The following is a 16398-nucleotide window of genomic DNA, read 5'->3' on the forward strand; positions in this document are numbered from 1 at the left end:
CCTAAACATGGCGCCGCCCTTCTTATCCAAATCTTCCATGCATGTCAGTTTAATCAATATTATAGGTTTATCACTGTAAGCAACAATATATAGTTGTAGAAAAGCCCAAGTTTGAGTGCTTTTAGTCATGAATTCATGCCTTATAGGCAAGGGAATATGTTGAAATTTCTTCTTCTCCACGTGACAAACTAAACAAATAGCAAATTTTGTGACTCATTTCTCACCACATCCACATGCATGTATCCCTATGGCTTCACAGCTTGACAAACCTCCCCCCATACAATATATAGATAGGAACACTTGTCTTCGCCTTAACTAAGAAAAAGTTACATTATCTTGTCAAGAAGCAATCATATTGGTTCACTCGTAGGCAGATTACCTTTTTTGTTACCTCGGCGCCATGATAATAGCTTGGAAAGACGGGGAGTTCACATAGTAGCTAGGGCATGGCTCTATCTTTCTCATCATGTATGCTTATTTAAGCTAATTTTCTAAGCTTTCCACACTAAGCTCTTCGATCCTACGTACCCTGCTTCTCTCTGGGCATTGATGAGTGATAGCTCTTGATTGGTACATGGATCTCAAAGTAGACCGATCCCATATCCGAAAATGGAAGCACCTGGTCGATCGAGGCTATACAAATATAACTAGGTGCTCCCGATCGAATAGAGCTCTGAAACATGAAAATGAAAAACAGTCCAAGCTTTAAGGAGCATGCCCGAAGGTGGAGATATAAAGCATCACGGGGGGCGGCTTCCATAAGCCTAAACTTTTTATCTTGTTTTTATTTAAAAACACTTAAAAATATATTTTATAAACCTATTTTAAACTCTAAAATGGCCTACAATCTAAAAAAAAAAAAGATTTAAAAAAACTTTAACAACCACAATATTATTTTTAGAGCAAAAAAACTACATTGAACTCACTAATATCATCACTCTTTTTGGTGTCTTGAATGTCAAAACCTTTTCTTTGGTAAATATTTTTGAATGACTCTCTCTCTCTCTTCTTTTAATTTTTAAGAATGGAAACAAAAATAATAATAAAATTTTGGACTAAAATATAAAATTCAAAAATAATATGGACCATACGATAAATAAACTGAAAACTATAATAATCAAACTCTCTGTTTGTGCCAATATCAAAACAGATTTGTTTGTTTTTTTAGTTTAGTCTTTTTTTTTAATATCTATGTATAATTACAAATAAATTTTTATTTTGTAGAAAATTGCTCTCCAATTCATCACTAAAATATCCCTTAACACTTTACATGTATAGAAAAACATAAATCATAAGACATCTCAACATGTAATATAACTTGAAAGGATGAAGATGCAATTAAAAAGGTTGAAGAACTGCAATTAAAAAAATGATTATTGTTCATGTAAACAGCAATATCACCCTAGTTCTTTTAGTGTTTGCAGTAACGGTGACTGGCTTGGAGAAACAGTAATATCAACCCATTAATATGACTGGCTTGCAGTAAAAAGTGAGAATGCTCATGATGGAAGGGTCAGTGTGACAAAAAAAAAAAAAATGAAAGCAGAGGTGCATTTCGGCCCGTTTGTTTGCAGAAAAGTTGTTTCTTTTTGAAAAGTGAATTCCAGAGAAAGTGAATTCTGGAAAAGTGAATTCCGGGGAAAATGAATTCCTGAAAAGTAAAGTATTTTCCGATGTTTGGTAGTGTTATAGAAAATGAACTGGAAAACACTTTGCAGTGTTTGGTTATGTCATGAAAAATGAACTGGAAAATAATTTATTAATATTTTATTTTTCTCAAGTTTATTAAAATAATAAGGAATAAATCTTACAAATTAAAAAGTTGAATAATAATGAAATTGAAAAAAAAATTTCATAAATTATCTCAAATAAAATAAATAATAAAGATCAAATCTAAAAAAAAAAGATGAAGAATTTTAAATAATAATAATTAACATTTCATAAAGTATTTCAAATAAAATAAATAACAATCAAAAGAATGAGAACCAAATTTGATAGAAAAAAATTTCAATAAAAAACTAATAGGAGAAAAGCAAATAACAATTATAAAAATGAGGACCAAAGTAAATATAAAAATTAAATTTTAAGAAATGAAATTAAAAAATAAATATTCAAAACAAAATATATATAGCAATCAAAAGTTTGAGGATCAAATTTGATATAATCAGCAAATAATGACATTTCTAAACTTTTTACAACTTCCGGAAAGTGTTTTCCTCCCAAATTTTTCAAGAAAACACTTTTCTGAAAATCAAGCCAAATTTTCCTTTGACTGGAAAGTGTTTTCCTTTTATCAACTTTTATAACAGCAAATAAACACAAGAAAGTTTGGAAAGTGTTTTCTCGGAAACCACTTTCTGGAAAACAAACACAGCTAAAAAGGAAAACACTTTCCTGAAAATTAAGCAAAAATTTTTTTTGACTAAAAAATATTTTTGTTGACCAGAAAGTGTTTTTCATTGACCGGAAAGTGTTTTTTGTTGATTGGAAAATGTTTTCCGTTAACTAACTTTCTTAATAATAAACAAATATAAAAAAATTTTAAAAGTGATTTTTCAAAAATTATTTTTTGGAAAACAAACATAGTCTCCGTGATTCTCAACCTCCTATAACAAAAGGGTATTGAGCACTTGACCTTAGAAAATCTTGAGAGGGACATGTTGGCACTAACAAGAGGGTTTAATCTCAACTGGAAGCTATTCTCCAACTCCAACCTCTCTAAAACCCTAATTCCTTCACTCATTAGACTCCCTCTCATGGCAGCCACGCGTCCTTCAGTTTCTTCTCCTACTTACTCCACTGGATCTCCTGTTAACGTGCCCCTAAAGCACGTGGGCACACACAATGGCAGCTTTCACTGTGACGAGGCTCTTGGCTGCTTCATGATTCGCCTCACTAGCAAGTTTTCCAATGCTGAAATTGTACGAAGCCGCGATCCGCAGGTAATAATAAAGCAAACCCATATATTTTTTCCGATGGTTTGATGCTCTACACCCTGTAAAGATTCAAAGTTTGGGGGTTTAGAGTAGGGAAGGTTTAAAAATTTGACGGCTTGGTTTTGTCAGTACTGCAAACCCAATTTCTGTTTTGTTGCCTAGAAATAACAGATACTGAAGTAATTGAAACCTTGGGCGGTGTAAAGTAGGTAAATATGAGAATCTAAAGGCGTGGTTTTGTTAGTGTTTTGGAGGATTTTGGAATTTACTTATATTTTTTTCTCATTTGAATTTGCTAGTCGTGCTAAAAAAATGCAGAATGATGTGCTGGAAGGTGAGCATTGTTTTATGAGAATGGGAGTTTGCACATGGGGGTTGTGGGATTTAAAGTTTTCTAGTTACTCTTTGCATGTAGATTTATTGGCAGCTAATAACAGAGCTTGAGCTCGTAGTTTGGTTGTGTATTTATGTAGGCCGCGTGTGAATTGATTTGGGGTTGTTTCAGGTGTTGGAGGGTCTTGATGCCGTGCTTGATGTTGGAGGCGTGTATGATCCAAGTCGTGATCGGTATGATCACCATCAAAAGGGTTTTGGGGAGGTTTTTGGACATGGGTTCTCTACCAAGCTTAGCAGTGCTGGACTTGTGTATAAGGTATTCATTTGTTTAATTGCAAATGAACCATGTAGTGTGGAATTTAATAGAAGTTCTGTGAACAATTAAACTATGGCAGTTTAACTATTTTCTTGATTATCAATCTGATTTTTACTTGCTTTCTTTAGCACTTTGGAAAGGAGATTATAGCCAAGGAGCTTCAAGTGGATGAAGGTCATCCAGATGTGCACCGCTTGTTCTTGGCTGTTTACAAGAGCTTTATGGAGGTGCTAACTTCTTCATATGTTTGACAAATTTAGGTTACAATCCTTATTAATATAATGGATGGTGTTCAGAACTGTTCTTGAGATCTTGCTTTGTGCACCAAAGATTCTACTCATGCTCTTTGCCAAAAAACCATGGGTTGTATCAGTGTCCTATACTATACTTCTTATTTTGATCACGTCAAAGTTTTCAAAAGATGATGCTGCATTTTTCAATGGTATTTTAGATAACTTTGAGCATGAACATCTACGTGTGGATGTTTAGGTTTGCAAACAATTATAAGATGAACCACTCATGAACTTAGGTAGTATAATCATGTCTTCTGGATAAAAGAATTCTGCATGAAGCTTCAGTATCAATTGAAACACTCCATGCAATGTATGGGTGGTGCTATGTGGAAAGTTGGGCTGGGCTGGTCCCATTCTAACATTGATATTGTGTGAACTCAACAGTCCTCATTTCCTTTGTCTACAGTTTTATGATTGTTATTAGTTATGACTGTAATCTTTTAAATAGTGTGATTACGAGAGCTTTATTGGTTTTCCACACCATTCCTGGTTTCATTCAATTGCATTGAATTACCACAGGACCAACCTGTCATGTTTCCTGATGTCTTCATAACCTGAAAGTTTCGATTCAATCTGGATGCTTGTTTCTGTTGCTCATCTTGTTTGGCAGTGGTTAACTTTTTTTTTTTGTTGTATCATTCAAGAAATCCTTGTTTTATTTGCTGCAGGCAATCGATGCCATTGACAATGGAATCAATCAATATGATACAGACCAGCCTCCAAAATATGTGAATAACACACATTTGTCTTCAAGAGTTGGGAAATTCAATTTGGATTGGACAGATCCTGATCAGTCACCTAAGAAGGAGAATGAGGCATTTGAACGAGCAATGGCTCTCGCTGGCAGTGAGTTTTTAGATGTGAGTTTTTAGATGTGAGTTTTTACTTTGTTTCAAGAGTTAGGTTTTTCAACATACACTTCACTAGCCTTTTTTTTTAAGCTATTATTCATCTCCTTTTCCTCCATTAGCAGTCTATGTTGTGAGAATAAAGGGTTCTGACATGCATTTCCTGGTATTCATAACCTTATAGTCACTGACCATATCTTATTTACAGAATGTTCGCTTTCATGCAAAATCTTGGTTACCAGCTCGATCAATTGTAATGGAATGTCTCGCAACTAGATTTGATATTGATCCTAGTGGTGAAATTATGGTCTTGAAAACATTTTGCCCTGTAAGTTAATATGTGCACATGTTCTTGCACTTATGTTGACTTCTGTTATTCTAGTGATACCTTTGTCTTTATGTGCTTCACTGCTGCGTATATGTTACAAATGATACTGGTTTCACTATTGCCTTCGTGTATCATGATGGGATTGGTAGTGCTTTGATAATTGCTTGAAACCTGCATATTCAACCCTCAAACCTTGAAAAATTGAAAGAAGAAGAAGAGAAAAGCTGTTTGCATTTATGCCATAGAAATAATTGGCTGCTATATGTAGTCCTTAAGTTGGCACAATTCTCTCATGTGATGGTACTATCATCTTGCATTTGGAACTTATTTTTGTCTGACCATATCTTCTACACCATGGATGAAAAAAAGATGCAGCTATAAACTCTAATTTCCAGAGAATTCTGATTGCATTTTGTATCTTACAGTGGAAACTTCACTTGTTTGAGCTCGAGGGTGAACTGAAGATTGATCCTTTGGTTAAATATGTTCTCTATCAGGTACGTTATGCTTATGCATAGCTTTGTTGGTTTCATTTTCAGATTATTATCTTCTGTTTAAAATGAAGAACCATTCTCTGCAGTCCCTATCATTAGAATATATGACACGAGAAGGAAATTTCAAGGGTGGTTTTCTCTTGTTGGTGTTTTAGCATGTGTAGATTGAGGTTAATGAAACTCTCAGATGTGTTTGGTTCCTTGACCTTAGGGTGAGAAGCTACTATAGAAATCGCCAATCCCCAACCCTGACACAGATAAAAAAGTAAAAATAAAGGAAAAAATAGAGGGTGTCCAGGTCTAGCTGTTAAGTTTATGCCTGTGAAATTTCAGAATACTTACGATAATTTAATATTTTGCAGGATGACAGGAGCAAACAGTGGCGAGTGCAGGCAGTTGCGAAATCACCTGACAGTTTTGAGAGCAGGAAGCCTCTCCCAGCTCAGTGGCGAGGTCTGAGGGATGATGACCTCTCGAGGGAGTCTCAAATCCCTGGTGGTGTTTTTGTCCACATGAGTGGGTTCATTGGTGGGAATCAAAGCTTTGAGGGGGCTCTGGCCATGGCAGGAGCTGCATTGAAACTTTAAAACACAGAAGAGTGGTTGTTTAAAAAATTTGAGACATCACTTAATTCTAGCAAAGATATAAACTCATTAATTGTCTTCATATTTGAAATCTTGTGTCTGATTTTAGTTGGCTTTCACCAATATAGGAACCTATGTTATTTTATTAGCATTATTTTTTTCACAAGTTTGCTACTCTCTTCTCAACACTTCTCTATTTGTTTCCAATAGCACACGATTTGCTGCTGTCTCTGTGTGACACCGTCCAAAAAATTGCAACAAGGAAGCCACATGGTCAACGGGGGTTTCTTTTTCCTGAATCAAAATACAATTCCTTCAGGTGCGAATTTGAACATGAAGGTGTTAGGATTTCTACTGTGGATTTGTTTTAGCTGAAGTATTTTAATTAAAAACCACAGCTACTCCAAACATAACATAAAGCAATCTTTAGTTAAACAAGGCTACCTACGAAAATCTTTTCCATGTTAAGTAATCTTCCAGCACAAAATAGATCAAATTCATTCAATAAGATAGCGACACAATGGAAAAGTAGAAATATTTCTGAGCCACTTCAGAATTCAATCGGAAAATGATAGAGGTGCGAACATGGCAGCTGCAGTACCTCTTGTTCATCATCAAAATATCGCCAAGCAGATGGTGTGATGTTCCTTTGAACTGCTGTCCAGTTTGGGTCTCTTCAAAACCTGCCAAGATGAATGACAAACACTGTTTTCGCTCCCCACCCCCATGATTTTATCCACATAATTTGGTATGCTGAACTCGAATGATTCGGGATGATATTCTTCCCACGCATCAACCTTAATCTCCACCACAACAGGCACTGTCTTACGGCCACAAGCATAAGCATCACAAGCCACTGAACACATTCTGGAGGAGAAATTGTCAACAATCCTTGTCGCTTGGTACTTGGATATTTCAACTTCAAAGGATTCGAGCACGTAAGTAAATAAACAACTTTTCTGCACCATCTCGGGAGATAAACTCTTGCATTAGAAGATAGGAGAAATTACTTTGGAAGGAGTAAATCATGTGATGAAACAACTTTTCTGCACCATTACGTGAGATAAACTCTTGCATTGGATGATTGTTTAAAAATTTAACTAGATTACAAGATTCACCCGAGCATACTTGTTTTTCTTTAAAGTTTTATTTATTTATTTATTTCATTCTCTAGCATTTGCTTTATATGAAATTTATCTGTCTTTCAAAATTACAAGGTCTTAGACAAGTTCCACGGATACTCGACATGAAGAACCATAGTTATACAAAAACTACCTCTAACGTGAGAACAGACTTTAACGTGAAGAGGAAAAACAATCGCCTGTTCAAAGGCTACTCTTCCACCACAAAATCTGTTGCTTAATTGGTATCAATCAATGCCAAAGCGGCACAAAGGACAAGATGAGCTGTCGTTGAACCACCTGCGAGCGCAACCTGGATGATAGATGTGCGAACATGGCTGCTCAAGTGCCGGTTCTTCGCCTCCCAAGCTTTCCAAACAAATGCTGCATTGTTCCATTGAACTGCTTTCCAGCTTGATTCCCTTCATTAGCAGCCCAGATGAAAAATCAACTCTAGCTCCTCTCTCCATGAGTCTACCCACATAGCCTGCTATAAAATGCTTGACAATTCCTGGATTGTATTGTAGCCACAGATCAACTTTAATTTCAACAACAACAGGCACTATGCTCCGACGATTAAAACTAGCATCAAAAGCCATTAACACTATCTCGGAGGAGAATCTGTTAGTAATATCCTCAATCCCTTGATCCACAGGCACGCAAAAGACTTCGAGAGCTTGATTAAAGAAGCGTTCTGCCTTGTCATGGGAGAGAAACTGGTGCTGTGGACAGTACAACATGGTAGATATTTGCCCTATTTTAACTGGTTCAAGGAGTTTGCATATCCGTGTTTCTACACCTGCAAAACGCTGGAGTTTTCTTGTCGGATACAACACATTGATCGAATGATTAACACAGAATTTGATCAAGAAAGTTGAAGGCCATGGGGGTGTTTGGTTAACTGGCAAGATGCTCTCATCTTCTTGAATTTCTAATTCAATACGAGGAACAACAGACATTATTTAATTCACCTCTCTCTCAATGAAACTTCTTGATAATAATCACAATTCACACCAAATACTCTCCCCCTCTCTCTACTTCCACCAGGGATTCAATAATCTTGGAGAGGACAATAGAAGCCTTGTTTATACTTTTTCTTTGCAGTGTCCGAGTTTCATTTGGATTTGCAGGTGCCCTAGTTTGATAATGATTTGCTGTTTTCATAAATTGAGATTCTCCTGTAACCATATTAGTGAGATCTTCTTTAAAAAAGTCAAGAAATATAATTACAAGATAGAAATTCTAAATAAAGATATCTTTATTATTTTTAATGTGTCACATATATATATATATATATATATGTTTTTATTTTAAAAAAATAACTCAATTGAGTACGGTAAATTTTTTACTTATCATTCTTTTTTTTCTTCTTACTACTGTGAATTAACTATAATTTCTTATACCTCATGGCAAGAGGTCCATTGGATTCGAAACTCTGACATGCAAACTATTATTGTTGAATTTGGTTTTTACTTTATTAATTAAATAATCTTGTAGTCATATAATAACTGCAGAGTTCTGTTCATATCTAAATAATTATATATATATATATATATATAATTAACTAATTTTTTTTAATAAATCAAGATATTCGGGGCAGCTATCATATATCACAATTAATTACTGAACTCATACCGGGAATGCCGGGAATGACAGTCGTGCACAATTAAATAATTTTAATCGCATGACAATTAATCTATTAGTCAATAAAAAAAGCAAATAACATGAAAATTAGTCTATTCTTCTCTCTCCCCTCCCGTAATTCCACTAATAAACAAAACCCCATAAATATCACACTCACCACAGTAACAATCCAAACTTCAAATTTCAATCCTATCTAATTTAGCTAACCTCAAAATCACCACAGCCATGCCAACCCTCACCCACTTCGCCACCTCCGCCACCTCTACCCTCGCATTTTTAAATAACCAAAAACCCACAACAAAATCCCTAATTCCCCCCTCTAATTTAATCAAATACTCCCTCAATTTCAAAACCCTAAAACCCCTTCAACTCTCAATCAAAGTTAAATCCTCCTCCTCTTCCAATCCCTCCATTGTCAATGGCGCCTCTGCCTCCTCCGCGCCCGATTCCCTAAAATCACGACTCCAAAACGGCGAAACTCTCTATGGAATTTTCCTCCTCAGCTTCTCCCCAACCATTGCCGAGATCGCTGGCCTCGCCGGTTATGACTTCGCCGTCGTGGACATGGAACACGGTCCTGGTGGCATCACCGACTCTCTCCACTGCCTCCGTGCTCTTGCCGCTACTCGAACCCCGGCAATCCTACGGTTGCCGGAGAGTTGTCCAACTTGGGCCAAAAAAGCCCTCGATCTAGGCCCGCAAGGGATTATGTTTCCGATGATCGAAAGCCCTAAAATGGCTAAGAAAGCGGTGTCGTATTGCAGATTTCCACCCGAGGGTATTCGCGGATCGGCTCATACGGTAGTGAGGGCATCTGATTACGGAATCGATGAAGGGTATTTGAGTAATTACGCGGAGGAGTTATTGATCATGTGTCAGGTAGAGAGCGAGGAAGGTGTGAAAAAGGCCGAGGAAATCTCAGCCGTGGATGGGGTTGATTGTGTGCAAATGGGACCGTTGGATTTGAGTGCTAGCATGGGGTATTTGTGGGACCCTGGGCACAAGAAGGTTAGAGAGATGATGAGGGTGTCTGAGAAGGGAGTTTTGAAAGGCGGGGCCTATCTGGCTGGTTTAGCTATGCCACATGATGGACCCATTGATCTTAAGGCACGTGGATATCGTATGGTGTCTGGAACAGTTGATGTGGGGCTATTTAGAAGTGCTGTTGTTGATGATGTGCGGAAGTTCAAGATGAGTTTGATTCAAGGGTCTGATGACGAGGCGGAGGATGGTAAAGATGGTGATGACAAGTACTGGAGTGAGTGAGAAGAACAATTTTTTTTAATTGGAAAATAATAATTGATGCTTTTAGTTGTTTTCTTCTTCCCGTAAAATGTAGTGAGTTGGGTTTTTCCCCCTTAGTTTTGTCTAGAATTTTGATAGGAGATTGGATTATCAATTAGGCACTTGTGTTTACCAAATCCCAACTTTAATTGATGTTTGAATGTGATGGACAAGTGGCTTTTTAAAAATTAATTTTGAGCCATAGTTTTCTGTAGAAGACATTGTGATAACCCCGTAACAGATGGATGGATTTCACGTTCACACTCCACATATTTAAAGATGTAGTGGTGGACAAGTGGTAAAAACTTGGGACTAAGGGTTTGTTTTTTTTATGGTTTCATGTTCAAGTTCTTGGTTGCTCATATGATGGCCACTGGAGGCTTACATGGTCGTTAACTTCAGGGCCCGTGGGATTAGTCGTGGTGCGCGCAAGCTGGCCCGGACACCCACGTTAATCTTAAAAAAAAAAAAAGATGTAGCTTTGTTTCAAGCCAAACACAGAGCCCAAGGTGGATATAAATTTAGAGAGTCGTTAGAATTAATGGTTTTCCTGTCTGTTATGCTCAATATTTTTAGGTTAAGCTAACACAATAAGTAGCGGGTTGCGAGATTCAATATTTTTAGAGTAAGTTATACACGGAGTCTAAAAGAAAATAAGTTCGGAGAACTATCAAGTTTAATATTTTTTTAATATTTTTAAATTTAGCTAAGTTTAATGTAATATGAATTTAACAAATTACTAAATTTTATATTATTATGTTTAGTTATGCATTAAACTACCAAGCTACCACACCTAATGATCTTAAAATCAATTATATATTAAGCATCACACCTAATGATCTTAAAATCAATTATATATTAAACATGAGTTAATATGATTCTAACTCTAGGAAATTATTAGATACGATATTTTTGAGTTTAGTTATGTATTTAGTACAATTAAACATAAAATTTAAGAAGTTGTTAAACTCAATATCAATAGAATTAACTATATTTTTAACTAATCAAATATGAATTTGATGATTATTATAAATTTAATGTTGGGCTATAAGGATTTATTTATTTAATTTGTTATATTAATTAATATTATAATAATTCACTTAAAAACTTGTCAAATAAAAAATGCTTTTAATTTTTTTTTTAAATTCTCTAATCTAATTTTTTTTATTCTCCAAATTATATTTTGAAAAATCCAAAAACAATTCCTAATTTTTTTAAAATATTTTGAATCTTTTTTTATGGGCAGATGCATTTTATTTCTTTTCCAACCTACCTAAAAATATGTGATGTGAGTTATTTTTTATCTTAGGCGATTCAAGTTTCCCTAAAATTCTCTAACCCTTAACTAATTTTTTTGAAATTATTTCATTACTCGAATTTTTCTTTCTCCAAAATTATTCAAAAAATTTTACAAGAATAATAAATCATTCATTTTGGCCCAAATAATTAATCTAGAAAATGTATTTAAAAACATGGTAATAATTGTGATTTAAATTTTTTAAAAACAAATACATCAAAATAATATTTTTATTTATTAAAAATTATTTTTTATTCCAGAGAGCAAAACAATTTAAAAATATAAAAAAATTATATTATATTTAAAATTAAAATTCTTAAACACGCCTATATAAATCATAACACCCATGATCCATGCAATTGAAAAACAAATCAATAATTTTATTTTATTTTATTTTATTTTTTATGAAAGATTCATCATTCATATACACAATATGCTGGGGCATACATCGAGAGATAAAAAAGGTATATGCGATTCAAAATAATGTTTTAACTCAATTCTCAATTCTATTATATACAAATCTTAATTCAATGCTAAAATAAAAAAATTACTAATCAATCCCATATTTCAAAAACTTCTCAGTTGGGTCCTCTTATACATACTAATTATCAGCTTTTTTTTATCAAATTTTATTCAAGAACCTTTTTATTATTGAAACGTGTAAATTAGACGAAAAATATTTGTATATAATCCAATCGATAAATATGTGAAAGATTGGGATCTTAATTGATAAAATATATTTAAGATGAGACTAAAAATTGGGTACAGAATTAATTTCCTAAAAACTTTGGTGACAAAGCGAAGTATCTTTTATAATTTAAACCCTCAACCGGGTTCAGACCTCCCCTTCCAACCCGACCCGTTTGCAAAATTCCCGGGAAATCATGAGCCCATGAAAATTTCTTTAACCCCCCCTTCTCTCTCTACATGTGGGTGTAGATGTATGTATCTTCTTACCTTCTCTAATCAAAGCTTAAAATGCTGGATTTCATAGCTTAACAGCAACTTCGCGCTCTCCCTGTTAGATCCACAAAATAGCAGCAAGTATGGAGATTTTTTACTGGATGGTTTTTGGTGGCCTAGCTGCAGTGGTAGCAGCATTGGAGTTGAGCAAAACAAGCAGAGATCGAATCAGCACATCCTCTGCTTTCAGTTCTTTTAAGAATAATTACCTTGTTGTTTATTCACTCATGATGGGTACATTTTAGATCTGTCCGTTTCTTCTTGTTTTTGTTTAAATTCTTATTGCAATGTGGTTTTATGATTGTTTTCTGGTTTAGAATGGAGTTTAATGTAGTTTTTTTTATGTGGATTAATATTATTTTGTGCTAAAATGTCTTGTCTAGATCGCATTAGTTTTATCTTGTTTTTGTGGTTCAAGTTTGATAGCATTTTGGTTGTGTTGGTGTATTGAGACGAGTTTGATTTACAATGGAGGTTGATGCAGTATTTTTATGTGGGTTAATGTACTTTGTAGTAATATGTTGTCTAGATCTGTTACTTGTAACTAATTTAACTGTAGACATCTGATCTTGAAAGAGAATGTGGGGGTTTTTTGTTTGTCTTCTGCATTTGATAATAAATTTGTTACGTTTTGTGGAACTGATTAACTTGATTTCTGGAAACAGCTGGGGATTGGCTGCAGGGTCCGTATGTGTATTACCTATACAGTCAATATGGTTTTGGAAAGGGAGATATTGGGCATCTTTTTATTGCTGGTTTTGGATCTTCAATGTTGTTCGGGACAATTGTTGGATCGTTAGCAGATAAACAGTGAGATTGCATTTTGATTGATTTCAATGTTTGGTTGTTAATTACTGATCACATTTAGGATTTGTGATTGGTTTTCTGTGATGAGTTCAGGGGTCGAAAGAGAGCATCAATTACTTATTGCATAACTTACATACTGAGTTGTGCTACCAAGCATTCTCCCGAGTACAAAATCTTAATGGTGGGGCGTGTATTGGGAGGCATTGCTACTTCTTTACTTTTTTCAGCCTTTGAGTCTTGGCTTGTTGCTGAACACTTTAAGGTGGGTGATGAGTTGCAGCACTGCAAACTCATATTCTTTCTCTTGATTTGACATTCAGTTTAAATTAACTGATGTCCTTTATTGCATTTATAAGTTCAGAGTATATACTCCAATGAGAGCATTTATAAGCTTCCGAGGAGATACTCCATTGGATTTTATTAGCTACTTTCAACTTTGAACCACTCTACATTCTGCATTTAACTGAACATTCTCATCATAGGACATTTTGAAGTTTAACTTTGACATGTTAGGGGGATTTCTGTGCATAATATTTTATCTTTTCTACCCCTCTCATTAATCTTATTGTCCATGTTCCCTTTTTTCAGAGGGGTTTTGATCAACAGTGGCTATCAGTGACATTTTCTCAGGCAATATTCCTTGGCAATGGTTTAGTTGCCATTGTCTCTGGTTTGTTCGGGAATGTACTAGTAGACACCCTGTCATTGGGTCCTGTTGCTCCATTTGATGCTGCGGCCTGCTTTCTTGCTATTGGCATGGCGATTATAATGTCATCATGGACTGAAAATTATGGAGACCCTTCTGAAAACAAGGACTTGCTCACCCAGTTCAAGGGTGCTGCAGTTGCCATTGCTTCTGGTGAATTTCTAAACTTGTAGTTCACCTTTCAGCTCAGTAGATGCTATGGCTTTATCAAATTCAAGTCAACTGAAATTTGAACTTTCACCATGCCATTTCTGTTTCATCCTCCCAGATTTAACACAGGTGGTTTTGATGGAACATTTTACAATGTAAGATAAAAATGGAGTATAAGATTAGAGATATGCATGTCCCTTCTCATTGTTGACACTTTGGCCCTTATTATAGTGTGTGAAGGACTGGTGTCACATGAGTGATCCACGGATCCTCTTCCTCTCTCCCTTTGTTTTTTCCTTTTCTCATGCCTTTTGCATTTTTGTTGATATTATATTTCTTGTGGAATATAGATGAGAAAATCACATTGCTTGGTGCCATACAGTCACTATTTGAGGGTTCAATGTACACTTTTGTGTTCCTGTGGACTCCTGCTCTGAGCCCCAATGGTGAGGACATTCCTCATGGTTTCATCTTTGCAACTTTCATGTTGGCATCTATGTTGGGAAGTTCCATTGCCTCTCGACTGATGGCTCGCTCATCTCTTAAAGTTGAAAGCTATATGCAGATTGTTTTTTTGTTATCTGCTGCTGCTCTTCTCCTTCCTGTTATAACAAGTGTATGTAGCCAACTCTCATCTTTGTCAATATCTATTTATCAATTATTAATGTGCAAAAAAGGCTGATAGTGTACAAAATTTAACAGTTCTTGGTAGTGCCTTCCGGAGAGAAGGGTGGAGGCATCTCCTTCTCTGGTTGCATCCAGCTTATTGGCTTTTGCACATTTGAGGCCTGTGTAGGTATTTTCTGGCCATCTATCATGAAGATGAGGTCTCAATATATTCCTGAGGAGGCTAGAAGCACCATCATGAATTTCTTCCGCATTCCTCTCAACATATTTGTATGCATTGTGCTGTACAATGTGAGTGTCATGTCTTGCTTATATACCATGATTGCCTTTTTCTGATGATCACTCTTCCCTCTGATCTGGTTTATTCCTCTCCTTTTGAAGGTCAATGCATACCCCATTGTCTTCATGTTTGGCATGTGCTCTGTTTTCCTCTTTGTGGCATCTCTTTTGCAGAAGCGGCTCAGGTTCATTACAGAGAGCCAAAGATCAAGTAAGTTTTTTAATTGTCTCACTCGCAAGCATTGCATGTGGACAGTAAAGCAGTACATTGTAAGCAGTTGTATTTTAATTTCAAATTCCTGATTATGGTGATCTTTTCCAGGTCCCTAGCAGTTTTTTTCTTAGTTTTCATGTCTGATCAATCTTGAATTATGGATATTTTGTTTCAACGTAGGATCACAAGAGTGGACCGCAATGAAAGAGACAGATTCCGAGGCAGAGCCTTTAAATGTCTGATTGAATTTAGACTAATAAACCTCTGGAACTTCTTAAATGTTGTGAGCAAGCGACCTTTTCTCCCTTACTTTCGACAGTGGAGCAGCAACTGGGTTGGCTGTTTGCAATCCAATCAATTAAGGAGGATCATGGATTATGTCCTGCTTGCAGTTTGCATTAAATGTTTTCTGGGGTCAAGGATGCAGTTGACAGTATAGTAAAAGAAACGTTTTTAGGTACATTGGGTCAGAAGCTTGCTGTCTTTAGATCTTTATCGTCTACTATTATGTGAACTAGTGTTGAACTACTGCTCCTATATCTTCTTTTTAAATATAAATGCTGGAAAAATTTTGGTGTTTTAATATAAAGGTTTTTGGGCATCTCTTATTTAGCAGTCTGAAGTTAGTCTTCTTGCTCAATCAGTTCATAAATAATTACTTAGGCAATTTCGTTATGTATTTTAGTAGCCTCCAGCTTTTAATTATCGCGAGTGTGAGTTTGTTTTTCTGCCCATTCCACTCTATTGTACCATCGGGTGGAAGAATTTTAGTTCAACCCGTATCTTTTACAGCCAGAAGTAAATAAATCTCGCAAGGACTGGCCTCTATTTGAAGACATACTGGATGTTTTACTGAGATACTGTGGCCTTGTGGGTTTTTGACTGTTCAGTTGGTAAGTTCATATCAATGGAGGTGACCTATTAAGTACGGCATATGCCAAGTTCAAAAGTTCTAATATCCCACTTCAAAAAGCGAAAAAAGCAGAGCATCCCACTTGTATTTTTTTTTTTTTTTGGTATTATGGTTATTTTCATGGTTATTATTAAAAAAAAATAATTTTATAAAAAATAATTTTAATCGAGATTAATTTATTGTTTATATATAATTAGTTAAAACTCTGATTGAAATTGAAATTAAATAAAAAATAATTTAATGTATTTGGTTAAAAAA

The 16398-nt window shown here is 35.3% G+C and overlaps 3 protein-coding genes across 4 annotated transcripts; all 3 read left to right on the forward strand.

The window, feature by feature from the left end:
* Positions 1–2621: 2621 nt before the first annotated feature.
* On the forward strand, positions 2622–6603 carry LOC105124208 (UPF0160 protein C27H6.8). Of its 2 annotated transcripts, XM_011024124.1 has the most exons (8): positions 2622–2942; positions 3442–3588; positions 3717–3815; positions 4550–4741; positions 4938–5057; positions 5483–5554; positions 5914–6147; positions 6427–6603. In XM_011024124.1, exons 1-7 carry the CDS (start codon positions 2658–2660, stop codon positions 6136–6138), a joined length of 1140 nt encoding a protein of 379 aa, XP_011022426.1. In that variant the 5' UTR covers positions 2622–2657; the 3' UTR covers positions 6139–6147; positions 6427–6603. The 2 variants fall into 2 exon arrangements, with proteins under 2 accessions (XP_011022426.1, XP_011022425.1); XM_011024123.1 differs by lacking the exon at positions 6427–6603 and having other exon boundaries at positions 5914–6321.
* A 2363-nt stretch (positions 6604–8966) lies between these two features.
* LOC105124209 (uncharacterized) lies at positions 8967–10386 on the forward strand. Its single transcript, XM_011024125.1, has one exon. It carries the CDS (start codon positions 9126–9128, stop codon positions 10164–10166), a length of 1041 nt encoding a protein of 346 aa, XP_011022427.1. The 5' UTR covers positions 8967–9125; the 3' UTR covers positions 10167–10386.
* Positions 10387–12294: 1908 nt separating this feature from the next.
* LOC105124210 (molybdate-anion transporter-like) lies at positions 12295–15837 on the forward strand. Its single transcript, XM_011024126.1, has 8 exons — positions 12295–12678; positions 13110–13254; positions 13345–13513; positions 13840–14110; positions 14458–14723; positions 14810–15025; positions 15116–15224; positions 15408–15837. Exons 1-8 carry the CDS (start codon positions 12528–12530, stop codon positions 15467–15469), a joined length of 1389 nt encoding a protein of 462 aa, XP_011022428.1. The 5' UTR covers positions 12295–12527; the 3' UTR covers positions 15470–15837.
* Positions 15838–16398: the final 561 nt, after the last annotated feature.

This window comes from Populus euphratica, unplaced genomic scaffold, assembly GCF_000495115.2.
Source record: "Populus euphratica unplaced genomic scaffold, PopEup_1.0 scaffold4.1, whole genome shotgun sequence".
Lineage (NCBI taxonomy): Eukaryota > Viridiplantae > Streptophyta > Magnoliopsida > Malpighiales > Salicaceae > Populus > Populus euphratica.

Excerpts from the sequence above, each read along its gene's own strand:
- LOC105124210 (XM_011024126.1), top strand. The coding sequence starts at position 12,528 with ATGGAGATTTTTTACTGGATGGTTTTTGGTGGCCTAGCTGCAGTGGTA. Across the intron at positions 14,111-14,457 it reads TGCAGTTGCCATTGCTTCTG|ATGAGAAAATCACATTGCTT; the intron begins GTGAATTTCTAA and ends TGTGGAATATAG. Across the intron at positions 14,724-14,809 it reads TCCTTCCTGTTATAACAAGT|TTCTTGGTAGTGCCTTCCGG; the intron begins GTATGTAGCCAA and ends AAAATTTAACAG.
- LOC105124209 (XM_011024125.1), top strand. The coding sequence starts at position 9,126 with ATGCCAACCCTCACCCACTTCGCCACCTCCGCCACCTCTACCCTCGCA.
- LOC105124208 (XM_011024124.1), top strand. The coding sequence starts at position 2,658 with ATGTTGGCACTAACAAGAGGGTTTAATCTCAACTGGAAGCTATTCTCC. Across the intron at positions 4,742-4,937 it reads CTGGCAGTGAGTTTTTAGAT|AATGTTCGCTTTCATGCAAA; the intron begins GTGAGTTTTTAG and ends TCTTATTTACAG. Across the intron at positions 5,555-5,913 it reads TTAAATATGTTCTCTATCAG|GATGACAGGAGCAAACAGTG; the intron begins GTACGTTATGCT and ends AATATTTTGCAG.